A 24,361-nucleotide genomic window follows, 5' to 3' on the forward strand; every position below is an offset into this window, starting at 1 on the left:
TTCTTGTTACATAAAATTATCAGGGTTTGTGTGAAAAGTAGTTTCAGTGTTATTTTTTAAAGTTCACACGGGCCGAATGAAACGAGGCAGTGAGCCGTATTTTGGCCTTCAGGCTTTAGGTTTGACACGAGATGGAATTGATTTACTAGATAATGTGATCCTAAAAAAGTCTTGATGCAGTGCAGGGACAGTTTTAGGGCGGGGCATATCCCAACCCAGGACCCCCCTAAATCCAGCCCTGATTTAGATACGAATCTAAATAATTTTTTTTCCCACAGTATATTGTTGATGAAATTAAATAATGAAGATGAGCTCAAAGTGCAGAGCTTCAGCTTTATTTTGATGAAATTTGCATCCAGATTGGGCGACTGGTGTTGAAATTACAGCACTCTTTATATGTGGTCCCTCTTTTTGAGGGATAAAAAGTAATTAGACAAACGAACATCATAAATTACACTGACATTTTTATTCCTCCGACACTGAGAGGTGAAACCGGTATGTTTTCGGGTTTTCTGTCCATTTTTTCTGAAATTCTTGTTCGCACGCTGTCTCAAGAACGAGTGGCTGAATGTTTGTAAGATTTATATGGAATAATCATTGTTTACTTCTCTGATTCTACAATAATATAAATCTATAGTGTTTTATAAATGCACTCTGTAGACTCTGGAGAAACAAGTTTATTGCCCCTGTGTAGTGCACACTATAAGTCTAGTAGAGAACCATCTGAGATTCAGTCTCTCTCTCTCTCTCTCTCTCTCTCTCTCTCTGATTAAAGTTCATGGTCTCTCTGCTGTTCTCTGTTCAGCTTCAGCTGCTGATGGTTTAATATCACACACAACAGAGGAGAGAAACTCAGGGATGAGAATTTTCCACCAATCGGCGGATTTCCGACTTTTTCAGACCAAAATGATCGTTTTTGAGATCGATGTAAATCCGTTGAGAACTTTGCGGGGGGGTATTGTTAATGATCTGTGGTCACCTTATAACGTCTTGATTCTTGGTGGGCTCCGGGTTAACACACTCGAGTCTTTCGACATGTCGTAATTAACATTCACTTTTGCAACAATGTTCGACTTATTTGCGGTAGAATTTTCGGGAAATCCCATCGCGTGCAGTGTATAAACACAAGTACGCATGCTCTCCACGCGTGGCTTGCAATCACCATTCACTGACCGTACACACTGTTTGACGATACGCATTGGTAACATCGGAAAGACACGTATTCAGGCGGGATATTTTAGCATATCGACAATGGCAAAAGTCCTAGATAAGAAAGAAGAGGATCGAGCGAGGGAGATTGATAAAGGTGCAGGAATAAAGAACTGTTTTCGATGGGCTTGGTTAGAAAGAACACTGAATGTCGAGTTCAACAAGCAGACTGTCACAACGAAGCTCGGTGATCTCATACGGAAAATAGACGTCCCAGGAAAAGTACTTTGCTCATTGTGTTCTGACATGATAAACTCCGCTAGTAGAGGGGCAAGGACTATCGAACTTCACATATACACCAAAAAACACAAAGGTAGGTCGAAAATTATTTTGCCTGTTCAATGATTCATTATATTATTTATAATGTACATTGCGGGCGGCACGGTGGTGTAGTGGTTAGCGCTGTCGCCTCACAGCAAGAAGGTCCTGGGTTCGAGCCCCGGGGCCGGCGAGGGCCTTTCTGTGCGGAGTTTGCATGTTCTCCCCGTGTCCGCGTGGGTTTCCTCCGGGTGCTCCGGTTTCCCCCACAGTCCAAAGACATGCAGGTTAGGTTAACCGGTGACTCTAAATTGACCGTAGGTGTGAATGTGAGTGTGAATGGTTGTCTGTGTCTATGTGTCAGCCCTGTGATGACCTGGCGACTTGTCCAGGGTGTACCCCGCCTTTCGCCCGTAGTCAGCTGGGATAGGCTCCAGCTTGCCTGCGACCCTGTAGAAGGATAAAGCGGCTAGAGATAATGAGATGAGATGAGATGTACATTGCTGGCATGTGCCGCGTGGGAGCGTCTGCCCAAATTTTTTAGGCCGAGATGAACTTAGTTTTTGATTTAAAAAAAATTCCAATATGTAATGCCCATTGTACATGCCTGTTCTTTAATTCAGAATCACCATCTCGATCTTCAAATTGACCATATGGTATATGTATTACATTACACAACATCCTGTCCAGATAAAACCTAGTTAGTACACACAACAGTTGAAAGGGACGTGATAAGTGATGTTGAATGTTGCCTGCTTAATATGCAAGGCCTCCTGCTACCATGATAACATCAGAAGAAAGCTGAAGAGAATTATATGACAGAACTTTTTTCTGGTTTGCACTTCATTTTAAAGGATTAGAGTATATCAGCAAAGAACATAAATTTCATACAAGACTGATATCATTTTCGACAAACTGAAACTTCTGAGGACAAACTACCAGTTACCAGCATCACTTCAGACTAGTGATAGTAGCGGTGCATCTCATATACATCAACCACTGGTGAAAAGCACAGATGGCCACACTTCCACTGTAAAGCCAGGGGCAAAGACAGGTTTTTAATTTGGGCACCATGGTGAGCGTAGCGAGCCTAAAAATTTTTTACTATTTTCGCGCATAGCGTGCCGAAAATTTTTGACGTATCATTTTTAGTAATTTTTTTTAACCAATTATAAATATATCGAGCAATAAAAATAATAGAAATTACATAATCATGTGCAAGTATAAAGTAGTGCTGTATCTAAAAAGTCAAAAGTTTTCTCCAACATTCTGAATAAATAAAAAAGATAAAAATAGTTCATGAATTTTTTTATATGCATGAAAAATGGGAAACAATATGTGATATCCATCTATTTGCACAAGAGTATGGGCAGCAGAAAACTTTAAAATCTCAAACAGTGAAACAATAATCAGGGATGAGAATTTTCCGCCGATCGGCGGATTTCCGACTTTTTCAGACCAAAATGATCGTTTTTGAGATCGATGTAAATCCGTTGAGAAATTTTCAGGGGGGAGGGGATGATTAACGATCTGTGGTCACCTTATTACGCAGACATCCCAAGTCTCCCGGAACTTCCGGGAGTCTCCTGCATATTGATAGAAGCGAGCAAGAGCGTGCGCGCGCAACATTAAGGTCTGCATCACGCATCTTCGAATGTGCGCGCGCGAGGGAGACTGTGTGCAGTGTTGCCAGATATTGCTGACGTTTTCCATCCCAAAATATGTTCAAAACCCACCAAAATGCACTTAAAACCACCCAATGTGGCAACACTGCCTGTGTGCCTGTTCATGTAGCGCATGCCAGACAAAGAGCGTCCTGATTGGGTTACTCAGCAAAATAAGCCAATCAGCTTTCAGTGTGGGTGGGCTTTTATCCCTTTTCTCGAGGACTGAAGTTTTTAGTTGAGTCAGTGCAGCCAACAGGACCGGCATAGCAGATAGAGAGCGCGCGCCCCAAAAAACCAAAGTACAAACCCCACTTCACCTCAGATTACACAAAAGAATCTCCCTGTCTAATAAGGGTAGAAAATAATGACAGTTTCGCGCGATGTACTGTTTGCAGCAGTGATTTCAGCATTGCCCATGGTGGCTTAAATGATTGTAAAGGACATGTTGAGGTGAGGAGTGTCATTTCATGTGCATTATATTTAGGTCAACAACAGGCTGTCATGAAAAGACCAAACTTATTGAAGATTTCCGTAAAGTAACAATGTATGAATATACATCATGTATATCAAATACACGTCATATATAAGTGTGTATCTTTTATAAATGAGGTTAGCTTGTCTAATGTAGCATGTTGGGGAGAATCATAGTATCATATCTATATTTCTGATAAAATTTTAGGTATGATACCGTGTATAACTCTCCTACTTATTGCTCATTTCATGGGGGGGGAATTGCTGGCATGTGCCGCGCGGGAGCGTCTGCCCACATTTTTTTAGGCCGAGATGAACTTATAGTTTTTGATTTAAAAAAATTTTTCCAATTTGTAATGCCCATTGTACGTCTGTTCTTTAACTCAAAATCACCATCTCGATCTTCAAATTGACCGTATGGTATATGTATTACATTACACAACATCCTGTCCAGATAAAACCTAGTTAGTGCACACAACAGTTGAAAGGGAAGTGATAAGTGATGTTGAATGTTGCCTGCTTAATATGCAAGACCTCCTGCTACCATGATAACATCAGAAGAAAGCTGAAGAGAATTATATGATCGAACTTTTTTCTGGTTTGCACTTCATTGTAAAGGATTAGAGTATTCAAAGACATGAATAGCAAAAATGCAGAAATATAATACTCTAGAGCTCGTTTATATTAAAAGGTGCATTGATTTTTTGAAATCATCAAATGTGAATTGATTAAAAACAAGTCTCTTGTACCCTATTAATCATTTTCACCTGGTTGTCCACCAAGAAGGGGAATTTATTTCCAAATACATTGCAACTTTTTGCTGATAAAATTAATGGTTTTGGGGTAAAAAAAAAATAAAATAGCCAAAAATCATTAGCGCCTGGAACCCCTGGGCCCTGCCGCCCTGGTTTTTTCAGACTTTTTAAATATTTTCCATTCTCATCCCTGAATAATGATCTAGAACAATCAAAATATCAAAAATGACATATATGTATCTGTCTAAATTAAGCTATTGATACATATCAAAAAAGCTAGAATATGTCAATTCAACAATATATCAATTAAAATAAAACCAGATATCAATATATAATATAACCACATAAAATAGTTTGTAGTATCATAACTTATTTTCAAAGTTATGATATACATGTGTACATTAAAATTTTATCAGAATTTTTGGCAACAGTCTGTTTCTTGCAAAATAATTTATAGCCAATTTAAACAAATGTCCCATAATTCTGAAGATTTTCTAATGTGTATCAAAATAAATGTTTCTCCAAAAGAGAGAAAAGTTTCAAAAAGGTACATATATTTTCAAAGAACAATGAATACATGTAATTCACAAGCTAACACTGATCATTTCCCACCCGGAAGAACAATATACAGTAACCAGCACGCGCCGTGCTTCTACTGTTAGCTCCTGCTGTGTTATGAATCTGGCTACAAGTTACTATGAACAGTCATGTTAATTACCCCGTGTTCCTCTCTCGCTGTTATTCCGGAGTCTGAGGCAGCTCTCACAGTGGCTGACATTTCATGCGAACCGAGCACTATCAACAGTATCACAAACCGACAGCCACGTGTTATGAATCGTTGAGAATTTCACAACATAAACAAAGGAAGTATATTTTACGACATTCAGACGTCAGAGACTCAGACACGGTTTACGGTAATCGCTAGACGCATTTCATGTTCACTTCATGTTATGAAGCGACTGAACAACAAATTGAAATATATATGCCAAAAAATGACATTTAACAATAATTTAAAAATATTTTGGGTTCTCCACCCTTATGAAACAGGATTTTTTCTTCTAATTTGGGCGATTTTCGTATGTTCTATTTTGGGCCTTTTGACAAGCCCGTAATTTGGGCGCCGTTATATGGTATGTAATTGGGGCTGTATTTGCCCTTGAAAGCCTCTGATATCAGTAGCTGATCATGTGAATAATATTGTATTGTGAAAAGTATTGTAACCTTATCACTATGATGAAAAGAACTTCAGAGAAAGCAGCCCAGTCTCCATTTGGTAAGGAATTTTAGACAACCTCGATTCCAAAAAAGTTGGGACAAAGTACAAATTGTAAATAAAAACGGAATGCAATGATGTGGAAGTTTCAAAATTCCATATTTTATTCAGAATAGAACATAGATGACATATCAAATGTTTAAACTGAGAAAATGTATCATTTAAAGAGAAAAATTAGGTGATTTTAAATTTCATGACAACAACACATCTCAAAAAAGTTGGGACAAGGCCATGTTTACCACTGTGAGACATCCCCTTTTCTCTTTACAACAGTCTGTAAACGTCTGGGGACTGAGGAGACAAGTTGCTCAAGTTTAGGGATAGGAATGTTAACCCATTCTTGTCTAATGTAGGATTCTAGTTGCTCAACTGTCTTAGGTCTTTTTTGTCGTATCTTCCGTTTTATGATGCGCCAAATGTTTTCTATGGGTGAAAGATCTGGACTGCAGGCTGGCCAGTTCAGTACCCGAACCCTTCTTCTACGCAGCCATGATGCTGTAATTGATGCAGTATGTGGTTTGGCATTGTCATGTTGGACAATGCAAGGTCTTCCCTGAAAGAGACGTCGTCTGGATGGGAGCATATGTTGCTCTAGAACCTGGATATACCTTTCAGCATTGATGGTGTCTTTCCAGATGTGTAAGCTGCCCATGCCACACGCACTAATGCAATCCCATACCATCAGAGATGCCGGCTTCTGAACTGAGCGCTGATAACAACTTGGGTCGTCCTTCTCCTCTTTAGTCCGAATGACACGGCGTCCCTTATTTCCATAAAGAACTTCAAATTTTGATTCGTCTGACCACAGAACAGTTTTCCACTTTGACACAGTCCATTTTAAATGAGCCTTGGCCCAGAGAAGATGTCTGCGCTTCTGGATCATGTTTAGATGCGACTTCTTTGAACTATAGAGTTTTGGCTGGCAACGGCGGATGGCACGGTGAATTGTGTTCACAGATAATGTTCTCTGGAAATATTCCTGAGCCCATTTTGTGATTTCCAATACAGAAGCATGCCTGTATGTGATGCAGTGCCGTCTAAGGGCCCGAAGATCATGGGCACCCAGTATGGTTTTCCGGCCTTGACCCTTACGCACAGAGATTCTTCCAGATTCTCTGAATCTTTTGATGATATTATGCACTGTAGATGATGATATGTTCAAACTCTTTGCAATTTTACACTGTCGAACTCCTTTCTGATATTGCTCCACTATTTGTCGGCGCAGAATTAGGGGGATTGGTGATCCTCTTCCCATCTTTACTTCTGAGAGCCGCTGCCACTCCAAGATGCTCTTTTTATACCCAGTCATGTTAATGACCTATTGCCAATTGACCTAATGAGTTGCAATTTGGTCCTCCAGCTGTTCCTTTTTTGTACCTTTAACTTTTCCAGCCTCTTATTGCCCCTGTCCCAACTTTTTTGAGATGTGTTGCTGTCATGAAATTTCAAATGAGCCAATATTAGGCATGAAATTTCAAAATGTCTCACTTTCGACATTTGATATGTTGTCTGTGTTCTATTGTGAATACAATATCAGTTTTTGAGATTTGTAAATTATTCTGTTTTTATTTACAATTTGTACTTTGTCCCAACTTTTTTGGAATCAGGGTTGTATATTTAAAAAATTATATATTCATTCATTTACATTGATATCCACATGTTAACAAAGACATGAATAGCAAAAATGCAGAAATATAATACTGTAGAGCTCTTGTATATATTAAAAGGTGCATTGATTTTTTGAAATCATCAAATGTGAATTGATTAAAAACAAGTCTCGTGTACCCTATTAATCATTTTCACCTGGTCGTCCACCAAGAAGGGGAATTTATTTCCAAATAAACTGCAACTTTTTGCTGATAAAATTTAATGGTTTTGGGGTAAAAAAAAAAAAATAGCCAAAAATCATTAGCTCCCGGGTCTCTGCCCCTGGGCCCCGCTGGGTGCCTGCGACCCCCAAACCCCCGGCTTTTTTCAGACTTTTTAAATATTTTTCATTCTCATCCCTGGAAACTAAATATAACACTCAGTATTATCATTATTAATTACACTGTTTATGAGAATAAACAGGTGATATTAAATCATGACATTCTGAATAATAAAATTAATTTTACACTCCTCATCTTTAAAGTAAGAATTAAACCAAGATGAAAATCTGTTGATGAAGTGTGTGTCATTGTGTCTCTGCAGGTTGTGTGGTTGTGGTGTCTCAGATGAAGGCTGTGCTGCTCTGAGTTCAGCTCTGAGATCAAACCCCTCACACCTGAGACTCCTGGATCTGTCTGATAATGATCTGGGAGACTCAGGAGTGAAGCGTCTCTGTGCTGTACTGGAGAATCCTCACTGTAAAGTGGAGACACTGTGGTAAGATCATCTCTCTGAGAGTCACAATAACTCACTAAAGCAGCAGTTAATAGTTGTATACAGTGTTGTTTATCAGTTAAAATTTTCTGTAAAAGTAAAACATGCAGAACAAATATATTAGTCATGAAGTGATCATTTCTCCTCAAAATCACTTTTACTTTCAAGAAATAATTAAAATGTCTAACAATTAAATATGTGATCATTAAACCTTTAAATTATTGACTTTTTACTGAATCATTTGCACCTCGAGTAAACTTAATGTCAGTAACAGTGGGAATGTTTGAGTCATTATTAATAATAGCTTGTGATTGGTGAAGAGAATAGAGACAGTCCAACATGAGAGACATCATCTTCACAACCACTATTACACCAAGATGAAAATCTGTTGATGAAGTGTGTGTCATTGTGTCTCTGCAGGTTGTGTGGTTGTGGTGTCTCAGATGAAGGCTGTGCTGCTCTGAGTTCAGCTCTGAGATCAAACCCCTCACACCTGAGACAACTGGATCTGTCTGATAATAATCTGGGAGACTCAGGAGTGAAGCGTCTCTGTGCTGTACTGGAGAATCCTCACTGTAAACTGGAGACACTGGGGTAAGATCATCTCTCTGAGAGTCACATGACCTGCTCCTCAGTAAGACACATTCTCTAATAGTGAGACTGAAGCAGAGGTTTTAGGTTCATCATCAATGTCCTGAGGAGGAAGATTGTTTCTTTTCACTGCACACTAATGATTTGTCACAGAGTCTTTGGGTCAGATGGACGTATGTGAGAAGCTGCAGCACAAAACGGGACTTGATCCGACTGCAATGTGTCTGAAATCACTGTGAAATTTACTACAACACTGTAACTAATCACACAAACTGCACCTGAGACACAAACTAACTGCCCTCTGTGTGAGCTGCAGGGTTTAAAGCAGCAGTGACATGGTGGAAATGATCTCAGGAATATAGAGTTTAAAAACTAAAATGAGACGTTAATGCCACAGAACTGATGCAGAAAATAGGAGCAGAAAATAACTTCCAGTAACCTGAAAGCCATGGCAACAATCCTTTAGCTGATGTTGAATTTTTCAAATACGTTATTTTAGTAGTAATAATAATAATACATGTTAAAGTGCATATTCTGGACCAATTTTTTTTTATGAAAGTATGTCCCTTTACACACTCATCCAGAAGGGTAATTTTGCACAAGGCCATCTGTCTACAGCAACAAAAAATAAAATAACAAAACACGTCTGGAAAAATCCCAAGGGAGTCTGGAGCCAGATTCGTGACGTCACCTGCGGATGCGCCAGCAGGCTGCGCGAGCTTTGCACGGTTTCAGTGCACAGCCTGTGTAGACCAAGCGCTCCCATTTCTCTCTCATTGTCCGGTCTTTTGGGAAACGATGAGTCCTAATCCCATCATGATTGGTGTTGCTACACCCTCCTACGATACATCTGTTAACCATTTTAATAATTACGTGATAACATTGAAGAAATTTGCAGAAAACCACCAGGTCGTTTTCTCATAAACAAACCAACGCTGACGTAGGATTCAGAGGGAGGCGTCCCGCACGCGACGTCACGAAAATCAATGTTTGCCGGGAAATCCAAATGCCAAGTTTTTTCAGAGGCGGACCAATTCGCCTCAAATGGCTTGATTTCAACTGAATTTTTCTGGTATTGCGCAAGGTAAAAAAATTGCGCAAAATGTGACAGATATTTGACCAAAGTTTAATATAAAATAGGAGAATTGCATTGATCTTGCTCCTGAATTTACCCGTGATATGCACTTTAAAATCGTAAATAATCTTCCAGTCCATCTCTGTCAGTGGTGACTTGCTTTAAGACGACACTGGAAGCCCGGCTTCCCCTCACATTCCATTAAAATGCAGCAATGAAACGTTTCCCAAAGTGTCTCTTTTATTCATCAGTCTTGGTGTCGTTCAATATCACAGTCAAGGCTTTTTTATTTGTCATTTCAACCATATACAGTTTGTACAGTACACAGTTAAAACTCAAGGTTTCTCCAGGACCATGGTTCTACATTACACATCATGTCATCCTTGAGCGACGGGCTGCTCGAGTGTGTGCAGGCTCTATGGCTAGCGCTCGGTCGAGCCGAGATCTCACTCTTTCATCTGATGACTCAAATCACAAGTTTCCCTCTCTTCGCTGTTTTTACCAAAATGCTCGCAGCATCAAGTCTGGCAACAAACTGCGCCCTTTTCAAGACATGGTCTACGCTAACAACTTTGACATGGTATTTGTCTCAGAGACTTGGTTAAATAATAACATTTCGGACTCTGAAGTTTTGCCATGGGGCTATGATTTATATCGATGCGACAGGGACAGTTTGCAGTGTTTGGATTTGGAAGGAGGGGGAGTACTGATTGCTTGTCGCAGTTCTTTGCGCTGTAAACAAGTAAAGTTGTGCGACTGCTCGGTCATTGAGCATTTGGCTATAGAGATAATCACTAATAACTGTGGAAAGGTTCTGTTAGCGGTTTTTTACAGACCCCCAAGCGCTTCCGTCGCCTGGCTTCATGATTTTATTAACATCTTGAACTCTGTCAGTTATGACAGGTTGGTTTTTGTTGGCGATTTTAACCTCCCCGAAGTGACTTGGCTCGAAGGTTCTGGTTTTTGTGACTCTTCGAATTCAACCTTATTTTCATTCTGTGAACAACTCGTAGACCAGAATGTGTTCCAGCTAATTGAATCTCCGACACGCGAAAACAATATTCTGGATCTATTGTTGACCACCATTGTTGAAGGTGTTTCCAACATCGATGTGACTGGCGGAGAGGGTGTTGCTTTGAAGTCGGATCACAGAGCAGTAACCTTTGATTTGCATTTCACTTCAAGAGTTCCGAATAAAAACAATAACATCAGCCAGCAATCGTTCAATCTTCAAAAAGCTGACTTTGAAGGTTTGAGAAATCACTTGTTTAATAATCCTCTGACAAGTGCTATCTCGCCGGATCAGTCAATCGAAGAAAACTGGCTTTCTTGGAAGTCTGCTCTTTTGAGTCAGGTTGAACATTTCATTCCAAATCGGAAAATAAGGAAGTTTGTTATGCCGCCCTGGTTCGACGAAGTACTTCACGCGCTCCACAAAAAGAATACCGCAAGGAAAAAGGCCATTCACAAGGACAGCTCGAGCCTGTGGGATAAATTTCACTCGTTACGCAAAGACCTTAAATATCTAGTACGGGCTAAGCGTGCATCTTACATCAAAGATATCTCGGACTCGTGCTTTTCTCAGCCTAAGCGTTTTTGGAGCTACTTCAGTCGTCTATCTAAAAGTTCTTCGATACCGGAAACAGTCAACCTGAATGGGTCTTCATTCACCGAAGCTAAAGAGAAGGCAAATCCTTTCAATAATTACTTCTTGTCCGTGTTTAATGACGATTTTTCTATCCCCAACAATCTGCCTTCAACGCCTTTCACGGATTTACGTTTGGAGTCCATTATTCTATCTGAGGAAGACGTACTGTCAGCACTTAATCGCCTTGATCCATTTAAGACTCCTGGACCAGACAATATCCATCCCAAGATCTTAAAGGAGTGTGCTTGTGAGCTCATGCCTTCACTTTGTGTACTTTTCAACCAGTCACTAAGTTCTGCAAGGTTACCTTGCAAGTGGAAGAGTGCTAACATCTGTCCTCTATACAAAAAAGGTGACAAAGCAGACATTTCGAACTATAGGCAGATCTCCCTTTTGTCCATCATTAGTAAGCTCTGTGAACACTGCGTTTTATGCAAATTGGTCCCAGAGCTTATTGATCTGCTATCGTTGCTGCAACATGGTTTTACTGAAGGAAGATCTTGTGTAACACAGCTTCTTGGGGTCTTGCACGAATTAGGGACGGTGCTGGATGCTGGACAGGAAATCGATCTGCTCTATCTCGATTTCAGTAAAGCCTTCGACTCAGTCCCTTACGGTCGCGTTCTTCACAAACTTTCCCTGTTTGGTATTACGGGCTCTCTACATAGCTGGTTTGCGGACTACCTTGGTTGCAGAACTCAGCGTGTTCTCTTGGACGGGGCTTTTTCACCATGGGCGAGAGTTACCTCTGGGGTTCCTCAAGGCAGCCTGCTAGCACCGTTCTTGTTTCTTCTTTATATAAACGATCTCTCTGAAGTGATAAGCACCAACACCAAAATGGCTCTCTACGCTGATGATGCCAAGTGCTACAGGGTTGTAAGGACGGCTAACGACTGTGAATTGTTGCAGCATGACCTGTGTTCTATGTTTAAATGGACTGAGCTCTGGGAGCTCTCATTTAATGTAGATAAGTGCGAATGTCTCAGAATTTCAAGAAAACGCAAAAGTAACATTCCGTCTATTGCGGCCAGTCCCTATACCCTGGGAGGTCACGTCTTGTCAGTTGTGCCTTCCCAGAAGGATCTTGGGGTCACAATCTCGTGCAAGCTTACTTGGAGCTTGCACATTTCCATCATTGTCGCAAAGGCTAATCGCAAGCGCAGTTTTTTGCGTCGTCATTGTAATAGCTTCATAGGGGCTAACTGCAAGAAACTGCTTTACCTGTGTTTTGTGCGTAGTAATCTTGGCTATGCTAGCGAAGTCTGGGCGCCCCAGTCATCTATTACTGATCTTAAGTTACTGGAGAGCGTCCGGAGGCGCGCAACCCGCTTCATCCTGGGGTGCCATCCCCACCATCAATTAAGGCTGGATTATAAAACGCGCTTTCTCAAGCTGAATATGCTGCCAATTTCTTACTGGTTAGAATATAGAGATCTTTGTTTTTTCTTTAAATGTCTAAACAAGCTAGTGAGCTTTCATAATAATAACCATTTTCTCTTATCAAGCGTCCGAACAAGAAGTGCATCTACAAATTTAAATCTCAAGCCTATGCGTTTTCGCACCTCACTGTTTAGAGACTCCTATTTTAACAGAATTGTACCAATTTGGAATAATCTCCCTCTCCCAATTAGACAATCGGGAAGCTACTTTCTTTTTAAAGACCATGTTAGAATTCACTATCTTGAAAAATTAAAATCTGTTTTTGACCCCCAGCGCGTATGCTCCTGGAAAACCGTTTGCCCATACTGCAGATCAACACATAGAATGAACTGCTGCGCGTGAGTTGCGCTGTTTTGTTGTATTTTTTGTAGTGTAATATAATGTGGGGTTATTTTTTCTTTGTGTTTTGTAAATGGGGCTTAACTTATGGGACCTCGAGTCCGTTAGTTCGCCCCTCATCTACGCGCATATTTAAGTTTTGTTAGTTTTTTATTGTATGTCTCTGTCTCTTGTTTTTATTATTGTATCGTGTAAAGTGAGTAGATGAAATCCAATAAATTTTTTTTAAAAATCACAGGACTACAAATCTACAAATACAACAAAGTGCAAGAGTGCAACACTGCAGACAATAAACTACACAAACAACATAAAGTGCGGAGTTGAGTGTGCATAATGAGGTCATCTATGAGAAGGGAATAAATAAATGTAAACCTTGTGTGTGAGAGACATTGTAAAGCAATAGTGCATTATTGTTGACTGTGTAAAGAGTGTAGTGTGAGTGGTGTGTTCAACAGTCCGTGAGAATCAGACCAGTTCCTCAGAGTTGAGAAGTCTGATGGCATGAGGAATTGAGGTAGTATATGAAAAGGGAAAAAAATAAATGTGAACCGTGTGTGAGAGAGACACATTGCAGACATTATTTTAGTGAATCAAAAAAATCTCGGCGTTTTACTGGATAACGCGTTTTTCGTTTGTCCCACCTGGATGCACGGCTTCTCCTTATTAGGATCGGTAGATCTCTCAAAGGGGCGGAACCTTGTAACCAACTGCCAGTCAGTAAATCGGGAAAGAACATGATTGACGTCTCAAACTTGAGCATATCGGAGCCTGCAGTGGTGGAATAATTTGTAAATATTGCAAATAAATTGAAAGTATAAAGTTGTTTGATTATTTGCATTAATTTCTGAAATTTATTTGTGATTCTAACTAGTGAACTTTTACTTCCTTATTCAGCGAGCAGCTTTGAAAGCAGTTTTAGAAATTTTCACTCTCTTCCACTGTTTCTCAACCACTGCGGCCCATTAGTGGGCTGTGAAGCACCATCTAGTAGCCTGCTAGTCGTCCCCCCCGCCAAGTTGAAGTTAATTTTTTTCTCATAGTAAGGTAAAATTACTGGGTTGCATCCGACGTCACATCCGCCTCATTAAGCTACAGTCGCACTACAGCTCGCGATGCTTTGCAGTGGGTTATTGATGAAAATGAGGCATTTTGGTGGCAATGCATGGTGATGTACACATGAGCTAAAAGTTGTGGTCACACAGCAGGTGAACACTTGATTGTTGTGCCTTTGCGCGCTTGAGTCTGACACAACTCGAGTGGCCACGTGCGCTCACGGAGTATGTTGTGCGCGCATTTGGGACCCAGTCGTTATGGGAAACACCTGACACTGATTTGAGCGCAATCAGCACACGCAGATACGGACACTGTTTTCACAGAGACTTCGCAAAGTATTGTCATCATCACTGTCACATTTGTTTCTAGCCATGTTCATAACGCTGTTTAAATACTCTGCTTTCTGTTTTGCTTTTGTTCAAAAAAATAATAATAAACCCACTTGGAAGACGCTCTGGACACTTACAGTAATACATTTATGCCTGAAGACTACAGCTGACTTGCTAACTTTAGGACTGCAGTTATCATGAACAGTTTATAACCAGGGACGCAGGAACTCATCTGAAGTGCAGGGTGCTGTAGGCTATGTCATCGGATGATGCACCAAATATAGCCCAAAGGCTATATTCTCAGTATTATTTCTTACAGTAGGCTACTAAAAGCCAGGCCAGAGCTATAATCTTACATTTACTGAGACACTCACATGTATTCAATAATAAGTGCATTTATTTTTTTAGACAAAAGATGAAAAATACAAAGTGCGTTCTCAGCCAGAGCGCGCCGCATAGCTGTCCCTGGTATCAAACATCCAAACTATGATAGGTCGTACTCGTAGGCGTACATTTTTAGGTGACAAAAACAAGATAACCATAACCTTAATAAGATTAACCATACTAAAAGAAGAGAGGGCCTATTAATTCACCATCTAGTAGCCTATTAATTATTTACGGCCGCATTTTGACATCGTTCATAGTCCACACTCACGTTCGTGTTCTCCCGCTCTCACACACGCAGCGGAGGCAGCCGTGCTGATTCTCCTCTTGCGTCCATTCAATGAACTACAGCAAAGTAATAATGAAAAAAAGAAATACACAGAACCAATTAGGTCTACTATTCTGAAATAGAATAGCCTGATAACATAGAGGAAACTAGAAAAATAATTAATCAAGCAGCAAAACCAGGGGAGGTGGTAGCCCTACTGGTGCTTTCACTACAGCCAGTTAGCTGCTGGTCAGTGGCAGTGCTACAGCCAGTGCTGGAGTGGGAAGCCTGCCCTGATGATGAAGGCCTCTCGTCCTCCTCCTGAACTTCCTCGTGCCCTCCGTCATAAGACTTTTTCTCTTTGGCTTTTTGGCCCCCTCCATCTTTAAAGAAATCAGAAATCCTTTTCTGGCTCATTGCTGCTACATTGACACACACCACTAGCTAAACGAACTCTCCCGCCACCAGTGCACTGTTCTACGCCACTGTTCTTTCCGGTCTGGTTGAGGTCTAAACGTTTATCACTCAACTCAAACCAAATTTTTAAATTACATTTAAAACTACTTATAAGCATGTAAAAATTAGAAGAAAAAATGTTTTTTCATTTTGTTTTTATTTTAGAATAAAAGAAAAACGTATGCCTGAATTTACAACGCCAATGTTGTAGTTGCGTCTGTTGTCCAGGAGGGGGGTGCTGCAGCACCCTCAGCACCCCTAGTTCCTGCGTCCCTGTTTATAACTTCAACAAAATCGACTTCATGTTAAATCTATAATGAATTTCCTGGTTACACAGTTATACTTTGTGACTCTGTAGGACACAGTTATAGAAGCGAGTTATTTATAATCATGCTATCCGTTATCACCCAGATGAGGATGGGTTCCCTTTTGAGTCGGGTTCCTCTCAAGGTTTCTTCTTCGTGTCGTCTGAGGGAGTTATTTTCTTGCCACCGTCGCCACAGGCTTGATCATTGGGGATAAATTCGGGTTAAAATTAGCTCATGTTTAAAGTCTTTAATTCTCTGTAAAGCTGCTTTGCGACAGTGTCGACTGTTAAAAGCGCAATACAGATAAACTTGGCTTAAATATCACGCCTGCTAATAAATAATGCATTCTTCCTGCACTTAGATCCGTCTACTGCCGTCTATCTTGTAGTGTCCTGATCCCCAGATCTTTAACTCCGCCGCATATAAAAAGTTGTACACGTCCATGCTCTTCCAGGTTCTCATCTGTGTGTGCGTGTAGAACGATGTCTGCAGCACCAGGTAGTTTGAGATGTCGGGGAACTCAACGGATGGATAATTTTCCAACTCGTAGGAAAAATCCTTCTTTGTTAGCGTGTAAGGGTCTATCCCATTGAGTGGGTTCTATATCCACTTCTTTTGAGTGTACTTCTCGGTCTTAATAACTTGTTTGTTTGTTGTATGCAAACATGGCAATAAGTTCTTGTGTTAAAAGACCAGACTCCACTTTTGGATCATTAATCCCTTTTGACTGAGAATGTCCTGCATGGTTTTATGTTCACTTCTGGCACATTCATACAGTTTTAAATACAATACCTACAATTAAAAACAGTTTGTTTTTATTGTATTTATTTAATTCCTGGTCTCCAATCTGTAACAGGGAGTGATATCGCATCCTATTAATACACTTTTCTATCAGAATCTAATAATCTATTGTATAGATGAGCCAAAATAATTGGGGATCTTTTTTAATGGGCCCCGACTCGTTACAAGTATGAATAGGTGGGTCTTAAAGTAGAAAAAAAAATCCGACTTTTTCCTCACAGTTGTCGTTAAGGCTGTTTGTTGTTCAGTAAAATTGATTTAAAATTCATCTGAAAGCAGAAGATGGAGTCAGTCAGAGTCTCCAAAATGTCCCGTCTGAGTGCATGAGAGTGATTGTAAATGAACACCTCGTCTCCTTGTGACACCCTGCTGTCTCTGACTTCATCCTGCTGCTTTTGTCTGAATAAGATGATCTCGGCTTTTCCCTGTTTCTGATCAGCAGCACACTTTCTTCTCAAGTCTCCTCAAAACTCAGTAAAATGATCATCTTAGAAAAGCAGGGGCCCCAAATTTGAACTCTGCGGAACCCCACGGACATGTCTAGGAGGAGAATGAACACCATTAACTATCTGAGACCGGCCTGTCAAATATGACTGAAATGACTTAATAAATGCACCATTTAGACCAATAGCTTGCAGTTTCATCAGTAAGATCTCATGATCGACAATGTCGAAGGCCTTTTGCAAATCCAATAACACCATTCCAGTGTAATTTCCTGAGTCCATCTGCTTCCGAATCTAATCGGTCAAGTGGATGAGACGGGTATCAGAAGAGAAAGATGGTCGAAAACCAGATTGATATTCATAACAAACTCTTTTGTTGGAGATGGTCATATAACTGGTTATAACTGTCTGTCTCCAGAACCTTTGACACCACAGAGAGGATGGAGACTGGTCTATAGTTGCCAATCCCAGTTTTACTATTCTTTTTGTACAGAGGTGCACCCCATTTTTGTTTTGTTGTTGTTTTTCTAATATCCTGATATCTTCATAAATTTTAACTTTTTTGTTCCTTTGACCTTCTCACAGCTTTTGTTCTTCTCCGTGCTGTAGCGCTTTTTTACTTATTTACTTACTTACTTGCTTAGTCAGACAGCGAGAGACAATGCACAGAGTGTAAGGGGAAGAACATGTCCAGTCTGTAAATCACTGGCACCAGGAACAAATAAGGAGCACCTGGGAACACACACACACACACACACACACACACACACACACACACAAAAACCACACTGTTGGCCAACGAGCTCATCATGAGTATCTCCATAAAACTCCTTCAGCACTGGGCTGTGATCATTTCAGTCGCTCACTAATTAGAGAACAAATCAAATGTCTGATCTGTTCAGATAAATATGACTCTGCCTTGATCTCTGCCTGCTTCATCTAAACCTGACTTTTGAAACTCTTTTCCTTTCTCCTCTTATAAATATTTGAGATCAGACTCTTATTTCCCGATTTGGTGATCAGATTTGATGTTGCGTGTTTATCCCATGTGTCAGTGATGTCGTGCGCAGCAGAAAACTCAAATCCGAACAGCTCGAACTGTGAATTACTGTTACAGCATTTCAGTGTGTTGTCGACTCGGAGTTTGTACTTTTGTCATTTATGAAAATGAAATGGTGCCGTGAAAGATTTGAGGACCTGTTTGATCATTTGTGTGAGTTTATTATGTATTATTTTATTTCCTTCAGGATCAGTTGTGATGCAATTAAAGGGAGAAGTGCTAAAGCTCTGGTCTCAGTGCTCAACTCAGAAACCTCCAGTCTGAGAGAACTGCATCTGACTGTGAAGACACTGGATCTGTCTCGGAATAAACTAGAAGACTCAGGAGTGAAGCGTCTCTGTGCTGTACTGGAGAATCCTCCCTGTAAAGTGGAGACACTGTGGTAAGATCATCTCTCTGAGAGTCACAATAACTCACTAAAGCAGCAGTTAATAGTTGTATACAGTGTTGTTTATCAATTAAAATTTTCTGTAAAAGTAAAACATGCAGAACAAATATATTAGTCATGAAGTGATAATTTCTCCTCAGAATCACTTTTACTTTAAAGAAATAATTAAAATATCTTTAACAATTAAATATGTGATCATTAAACCTTTAAATTATTGACTTTGCTGAATCATTTGCACCTCGAGTAAACTTAATGTCAGTAACAGTGGGAATGTTTGAGTCATTATTAATAATAGCTTGTGATTGGTGAAGATGTCGCCCTTTGGGATTTTTGGGATTATTAATTTCTGATTTTTATTTTATTTACTTGACCTGTGTTTAAAATGGGAATGTCAATGTGTTAAAACTGTGAAAACAATGTGTGTATGTGAAAAGAATTAAGTTTGTTAAAAAATTACTTACCTGGCGTATGGGCCAATCAGAGTAGGGGGTCGGAGGAGGAGGAGGAGGAGAGAGGCGGGAGGAGCAGCAGGAGAGAGGCGGGAGGAGCAGCAGGAGAGAGAAGCAGAGAGTTGGGTGGTGATAGGAGTGAATAAAAGAGTTAGTCAAACACTAATTTCTGTATTTACATTGTAACTGTTTAGTGACAACCGGACTGTGAGTCATAAACGTTGATTCGATGCGGACATAGTAGTGTTTGCATGCAAGTTGGCGGAACTTTGGGACAAGAGCTTCCCGCGTAGAACATCGTGAGTGTTTAATTCTGAACGGAGCTCACGCGCGTTCAGGCGGACTGGAAAGTGCGGCCAGCTCGGCTCTACGGCAGCGACCAGACTGAGGATTCCGACCGGAGGCGGGTCATTGTTTTCAGGGGCAACGAGTCCATTTACCCTCTCCAGCATTGCGAGGCTACCACAAAGCAGACGGCGGCAAAACGGCTGCATGGATGAGCTTTTTTTTTTTGTTTGTCTATGTGCAACGGCGTGAAGCGGCCATTTTGGTTAAGGCCTCTCCGCCCACAAGCTACGTTACAGGCCTGCATCGTTCTCTAACTGACATCTACTTTTTTGTCGGGTACCCATTTTATTTTGTTTCATGTCATGGTTATCTTAAGGTAAACTGCCGGCAGTAATAGAAGGTTTAGTAAAGTTTTTGTTTGCTATTGGTAGTGGATACATTTGAGTTTATTTACCGTTTACAACTAACTGAACTGAATTTAAGAGACAACCATTTCATTTGTGTTGCAGCCTATGAGCTGGATGTATATATTTCCAACTACTTTAAGTAAATAGTTAAAATTTATGCTTGGTGCATATGTGCAGTTTATTTGACCTATTCATGCATGGTATTATACTGTATACATAGTTTAAAGGGTAAATGGTACATGTCCCTTAAAGGTTTAAAACTCCTTCTAGGTGATAATAGTAGGGACCGCCATCAGGATATTAGAAGACACCATTACACAATAGATATAAAGACAGCATTTATTATGTTTACCTAGGAGTGCTATTCCCACAGTATTGTTTAAAGTAGCTAAGTTTATGAGTAGTCACCTTGAGTAAGTAAAGGCACATTCAACAAAATTACTTAACTATTGCATTGGTTAACGAGAGAGAGAGAGAGAGAGAGATCTCCGCACATGGATTCGGGGAGCGCACTCGTAAGCATAGCAGGTTAGCTAACGGGGCGCTACAAAGAGAATAGAGACAGTCCAACATGAGAGACATCATCTTCACAACCACTATTACACCAAGATGAAAATCTGTTGATGAAGTGTGTGTCATTGTGTCTCTGCAGGTTGTGTGGTTGTGGTGTCTCAGATGAAGGCTGTGCTGCTCTGAGTTCAGCTCTGAGATCAAACCCCTCACACCTGAGACAACTGGATCTGTCTGATAATAATCTGGGAGACTCAGGAGTGAAGCGTCTCTGTGCTGTACTGGAGAATCCTCACTGTAAACTGGAGACACTGAGGTAAGATCATCTCTCTGAGAGTCACATGACCTGCTCCTCAGTAAGACACATTCTCTAATAGTGAGACTGAAGCAGAGGTTTTAGGTTCATCATCAATGTCCTGAGGAGGAAGATTGTTTCTTTTCACTGCACACTGATGATTTGTCACAGAGTCTTTGGGTCAGATGGACGTATGTGAGAAGCTGCAGCACAAAAAATGACTAGATCTGACTGCAGTGTGTCTGAAATGTATTTTTTCTTTTAGAAATTAATTAAAATGCATAATCACCAGATTTAAAAAAAAAAAAAAGTTTCCAACTGGTAATCTCAGATTTGCTTCAAACTTGTTGAATAATGTCACTGTTCCCGATAAATAGTGAAAAATTCCGGACTTGTATCTGCATTAGTTTCTGAGATGTAGAGGACAGAAGATCTAAAGTCATTTTTTAAGCTATTTATTTCTTGTTACATAAAATTATCAGGGTTTGTGTGAAAAGTAGTTTCAGTGTTATTTTTTAAAGTTCACACGGGCCGAATGAAACGAGGCAGTGAGCCGTATTTTGGCCTTCAGGTTTTAGGTTTGACATGAGATGGAATTGATTTACTAGATAATGTGATCCTAAAAAAGTCTTGATGCAGTGCAGGGACAGTTTTAGGGCGGGGCATATCCCAACCCAGGACCCCCCTAAATCCAGCCCTGATTTAGATATGAATCTAAATAATTTTTTTCCCACAGTATATTGATGAAATTAAATAATGAAGATGAGCTCAAAGTGCAGAGCTTCAGCTTTATTTTGATGAAACTTGCATCCAGATTGGGCGACTGGTGTTGAAATTACAGCACTGTTTATATGTGGTTCCTCTTTTTGAGGGATAAAAAGTAATTAGACAAACGAACATCATAAATTACACTGACATTTTTATTCCTCCGACACTGAGAGGTGAAACCGGTATGTTTTCAGGTTTTCTGTCCATTTTTTCTGAAATTCTTGTTCGCACGCTGTCTCAAGAACGAGTGGCTGAATGTTTGTAGGATTTATATGGAATAATCATTGTTTACTTCTCTGATTCTACAATAATATAAATCTATAGTGTTCTATAAATGCACTCTGTAGACTCTGGAGAAACAAGTTTATTGCCCCTGTGTAGTGCACTATAAGTCTAGTAGAGAACCATCTGAGATTCTCTCTCTCTCTCTGATTAAAGTTCATGGTCTCTCTGCTGTTCTCTGTTCAGCTTCAGCTGCTGATGGTTTAATATCACACACAACAGAGGAGAGAAACTCAGGGATGAGAATTTTCCACCAATTGGCGGATTTCCGACTTTTTCAGACCAAAATGATCGTTTTTGAGATCGATGTAAATCTGTTGAGAACTTTGCGGGGGGGGGGGGGGGGGGGGGGGGGTGTATGGTTAATGATCTGTGGTCACCTTATAACGTCTTGATTCTTGGTGGGCTCCGGGTTAACACACTCGAGTCTTTCGACATGTCGTAATTAACATTCACAACAATGTTCAACTTATTTGCGGTAGAATTTTCGGGGAATCCCATCGCGTGCAGTGTATAAACACAAGTACGCATGCTCTCCACGCGTGGCTTGCAATCACCGTTCACTGACCGTACACACTGTTTGACGATACGCATTGGTAACATCGGAAAGACATGTATTCAGGCGGGATATTTTAGCATATCGACAATGGCAAAAGTCCTAGATAAGAAAGAAGAGGATCGAGCGAGGGAGATTGATAAAGGTGCAGGAATAAAGAACTGTTTTCGATGGGCTTGGTTAGAAAGAACACTGAATGTTGAGTTCAACAAGCAGACTGTCGCAACGAAGCTCGGTGATCTCATACGGAAAATAGACGTCCCAGGAAAACTACTTTGCTCATTGTGTTCTGACATGATAAACTCCGCTAGTAGAGGGGCAAGGACTATCGAACTTCACATATATACCAAAAAACACAAAGGTAGGTCGAAAATTATTTTGCCTGTTCAATGATTCATTATATTATTTATAATGTACATTGCGGGCGGCACGGTGGTGTAGTGGTTAGCGCTGTCGCCTCACAGCAAGAAGGTCCTGGGTTCGAGCCCCGTGGCCAGCGAGGGCCTTTCTGTGTGGAGTTTGCATGTTCTCCCCGTGTCCGCGTGGGTTTCCTCCGGGTGCTCCGGTTTCCCCCACAGTCCAAAGACATGCAGGTTAGGTTAACCGGTGACCCTAAATTGACCGTAGGTGTGAATGTGAGTGTGAATGGTTGTCTGTGTCTGTGTGTCAGCCCTGTGATGACCTGGCGACTTGTCCAGGGTGTACCCCGCCTTTCGCCCGTAGTCAGCTGGGATAGGCTCCAGCTTGCCTGCGACCCTGTAGAAGGATAAAGCGGCTAGAGATAATGAGATGAGATGTACATTGCTGGCATGTGCCGCGTGGGAGCGTCTGCCCAAATTTTTTATGCCGAGATGAACTTAGTTTTTGATTTAAAAAAAATTCCAATATGTAATGCCCATTGTACATGCCTGTTCTTTAATTCAGAATCACCATCTCGATCTTCAAATTGACCATATGGTATATGTATTACATTACACAACATCCTGTCCAGATAAAACCTAGTTAGTACACACAACAGTTGAAAGGGAAGTGATAAGTGATGTTGAATGTTGCCTGCTTAATATGCAAGACCTCCTGCTACCATGATAACATCAGAAGAAAGCTGAAGAGAATTATATGACAGAACTTTTTTCTGGTTTGCACTTCATTTTAAAGGATTAGAGTATTCAAAGACATGAATAGCAAAAATGCAGAAATATAATACTGTAGAGCTCGTTTATATTAAAAGGTGCATTGATTTTTTGAAATCATCAAATGTGAATTGATTAAAAACAAGTCTCTTGTACCATATTAATCATTTTCACCTGGTTGTCCACCAAGAAGGGGAATTTATTTCCAAATACATTGCAACTTTTTGCTGATAAAATTAATGGTTTTGGGGTAAAAAAATAAAAAATAAAAAATAGCCAAAAATCATTAGAACCCCTGGGCCCCGCCCCCCTGTTTTTTTCAGACTTTTTAAATATTTTCCATTCTCATCCCTGAATAATGATCTAGAACAATCAAAATATCAAAAATGACATATATGTATCTGTCTAAATTAAGCTATTGATACATATCAAAAAAGCTAGAATATGTCAATTCAACAATATATCAATTAAAATAAAACCAGATATCAATATATAATATAACCACATAAAATAGTTTGTAGTATCATAACTTATTTTCAAAGTTATGATATACATGTGTACATTAAAATTTTATCAGAATTTTTGGCAACAGTCTGTTTCTTGCAAAATAATTTATAGCCAATTTAAACAAATGTCCCATAATTCTGAAGATTTTCTAATGTGTATCAAAATAAATGTTTCTCCAAAAGAGAGAAAAGTTTCAAAAAGGTACATATATTTTCAAAGAACAATGAATACATGTAATTCACAAGCTAACACTGATCATTTCCCACCCGGAAGAACAATATACAGTAACCAGCACGCGCCGTGCTTCTACTGTTAGCTCCTGCTGTGTTATGAATCTGGCTACAAGTTACTATGAACAGTCATGTTAATTACCCCGTGTTCCTCTCTCGCTGTTATTCCGGAGTCTGAGGCAGCTCTCACAGTGGCTGACATTTCATGCGAACCGAGCACTATCAACAGTATCACAAACCGACAGCCACGTGTTATGAATCGTTGAGAATTTCACAACATAAACAAAGGAAGTATATTTTACGACATTCAGACGTCAGAGACTCAGACACGGTTTACGGTAATCGCTAGACGCATTTCATGT

General features: G+C 40.2%; 1 protein-coding gene across 25 annotated transcripts in view; it reads left to right on the forward strand.

Annotated features, from left to right (window-relative positions):
* The window catches only part of LOC132870726 (protein NLRC5-like), a 930,547-nt gene that overhangs the window by 79,435 nt on the left and 826,751 nt on the right, over window positions 1-24,361 (forward strand). For 18 of the 25 annotated variants that reach the window (XM_060904521.1, XM_060904530.1, XM_060904519.1 and 15 more), the window contains 4 exons: window positions 7,824-7,997; window positions 8,415-8,588; window positions 18,377-18,571; window positions 20,374-20,547. The exons of 2 other annotated variants lie outside the window; for them this stretch is intronic. In XM_060904521.1, coding sequence (XP_060760504.1) covers window positions 7,824-7,997; window positions 8,415-8,588; window positions 18,377-18,571; window positions 20,374-20,547 — 717 coding nt within the window. The remainder of the gene's footprint in view (window positions 1-7,823; window positions 7,998-8,414; window positions 8,589-18,376; window positions 18,572-20,373; window positions 20,548-24,361) is intronic. 5 more of the 25 variants (XM_060904540.1, XM_060904545.1, XM_060904528.1 and 2 more) reach the window with 4 other exon arrangements.

This window comes from Neoarius graeffei, chromosome 22, assembly GCF_027579695.1.
Source record: "Neoarius graeffei isolate fNeoGra1 chromosome 22, fNeoGra1.pri, whole genome shotgun sequence".
In the NCBI taxonomy this organism is placed as follows: Eukaryota; Metazoa; Chordata; class Actinopteri; order Siluriformes; family Ariidae; genus Neoarius; species Neoarius graeffei.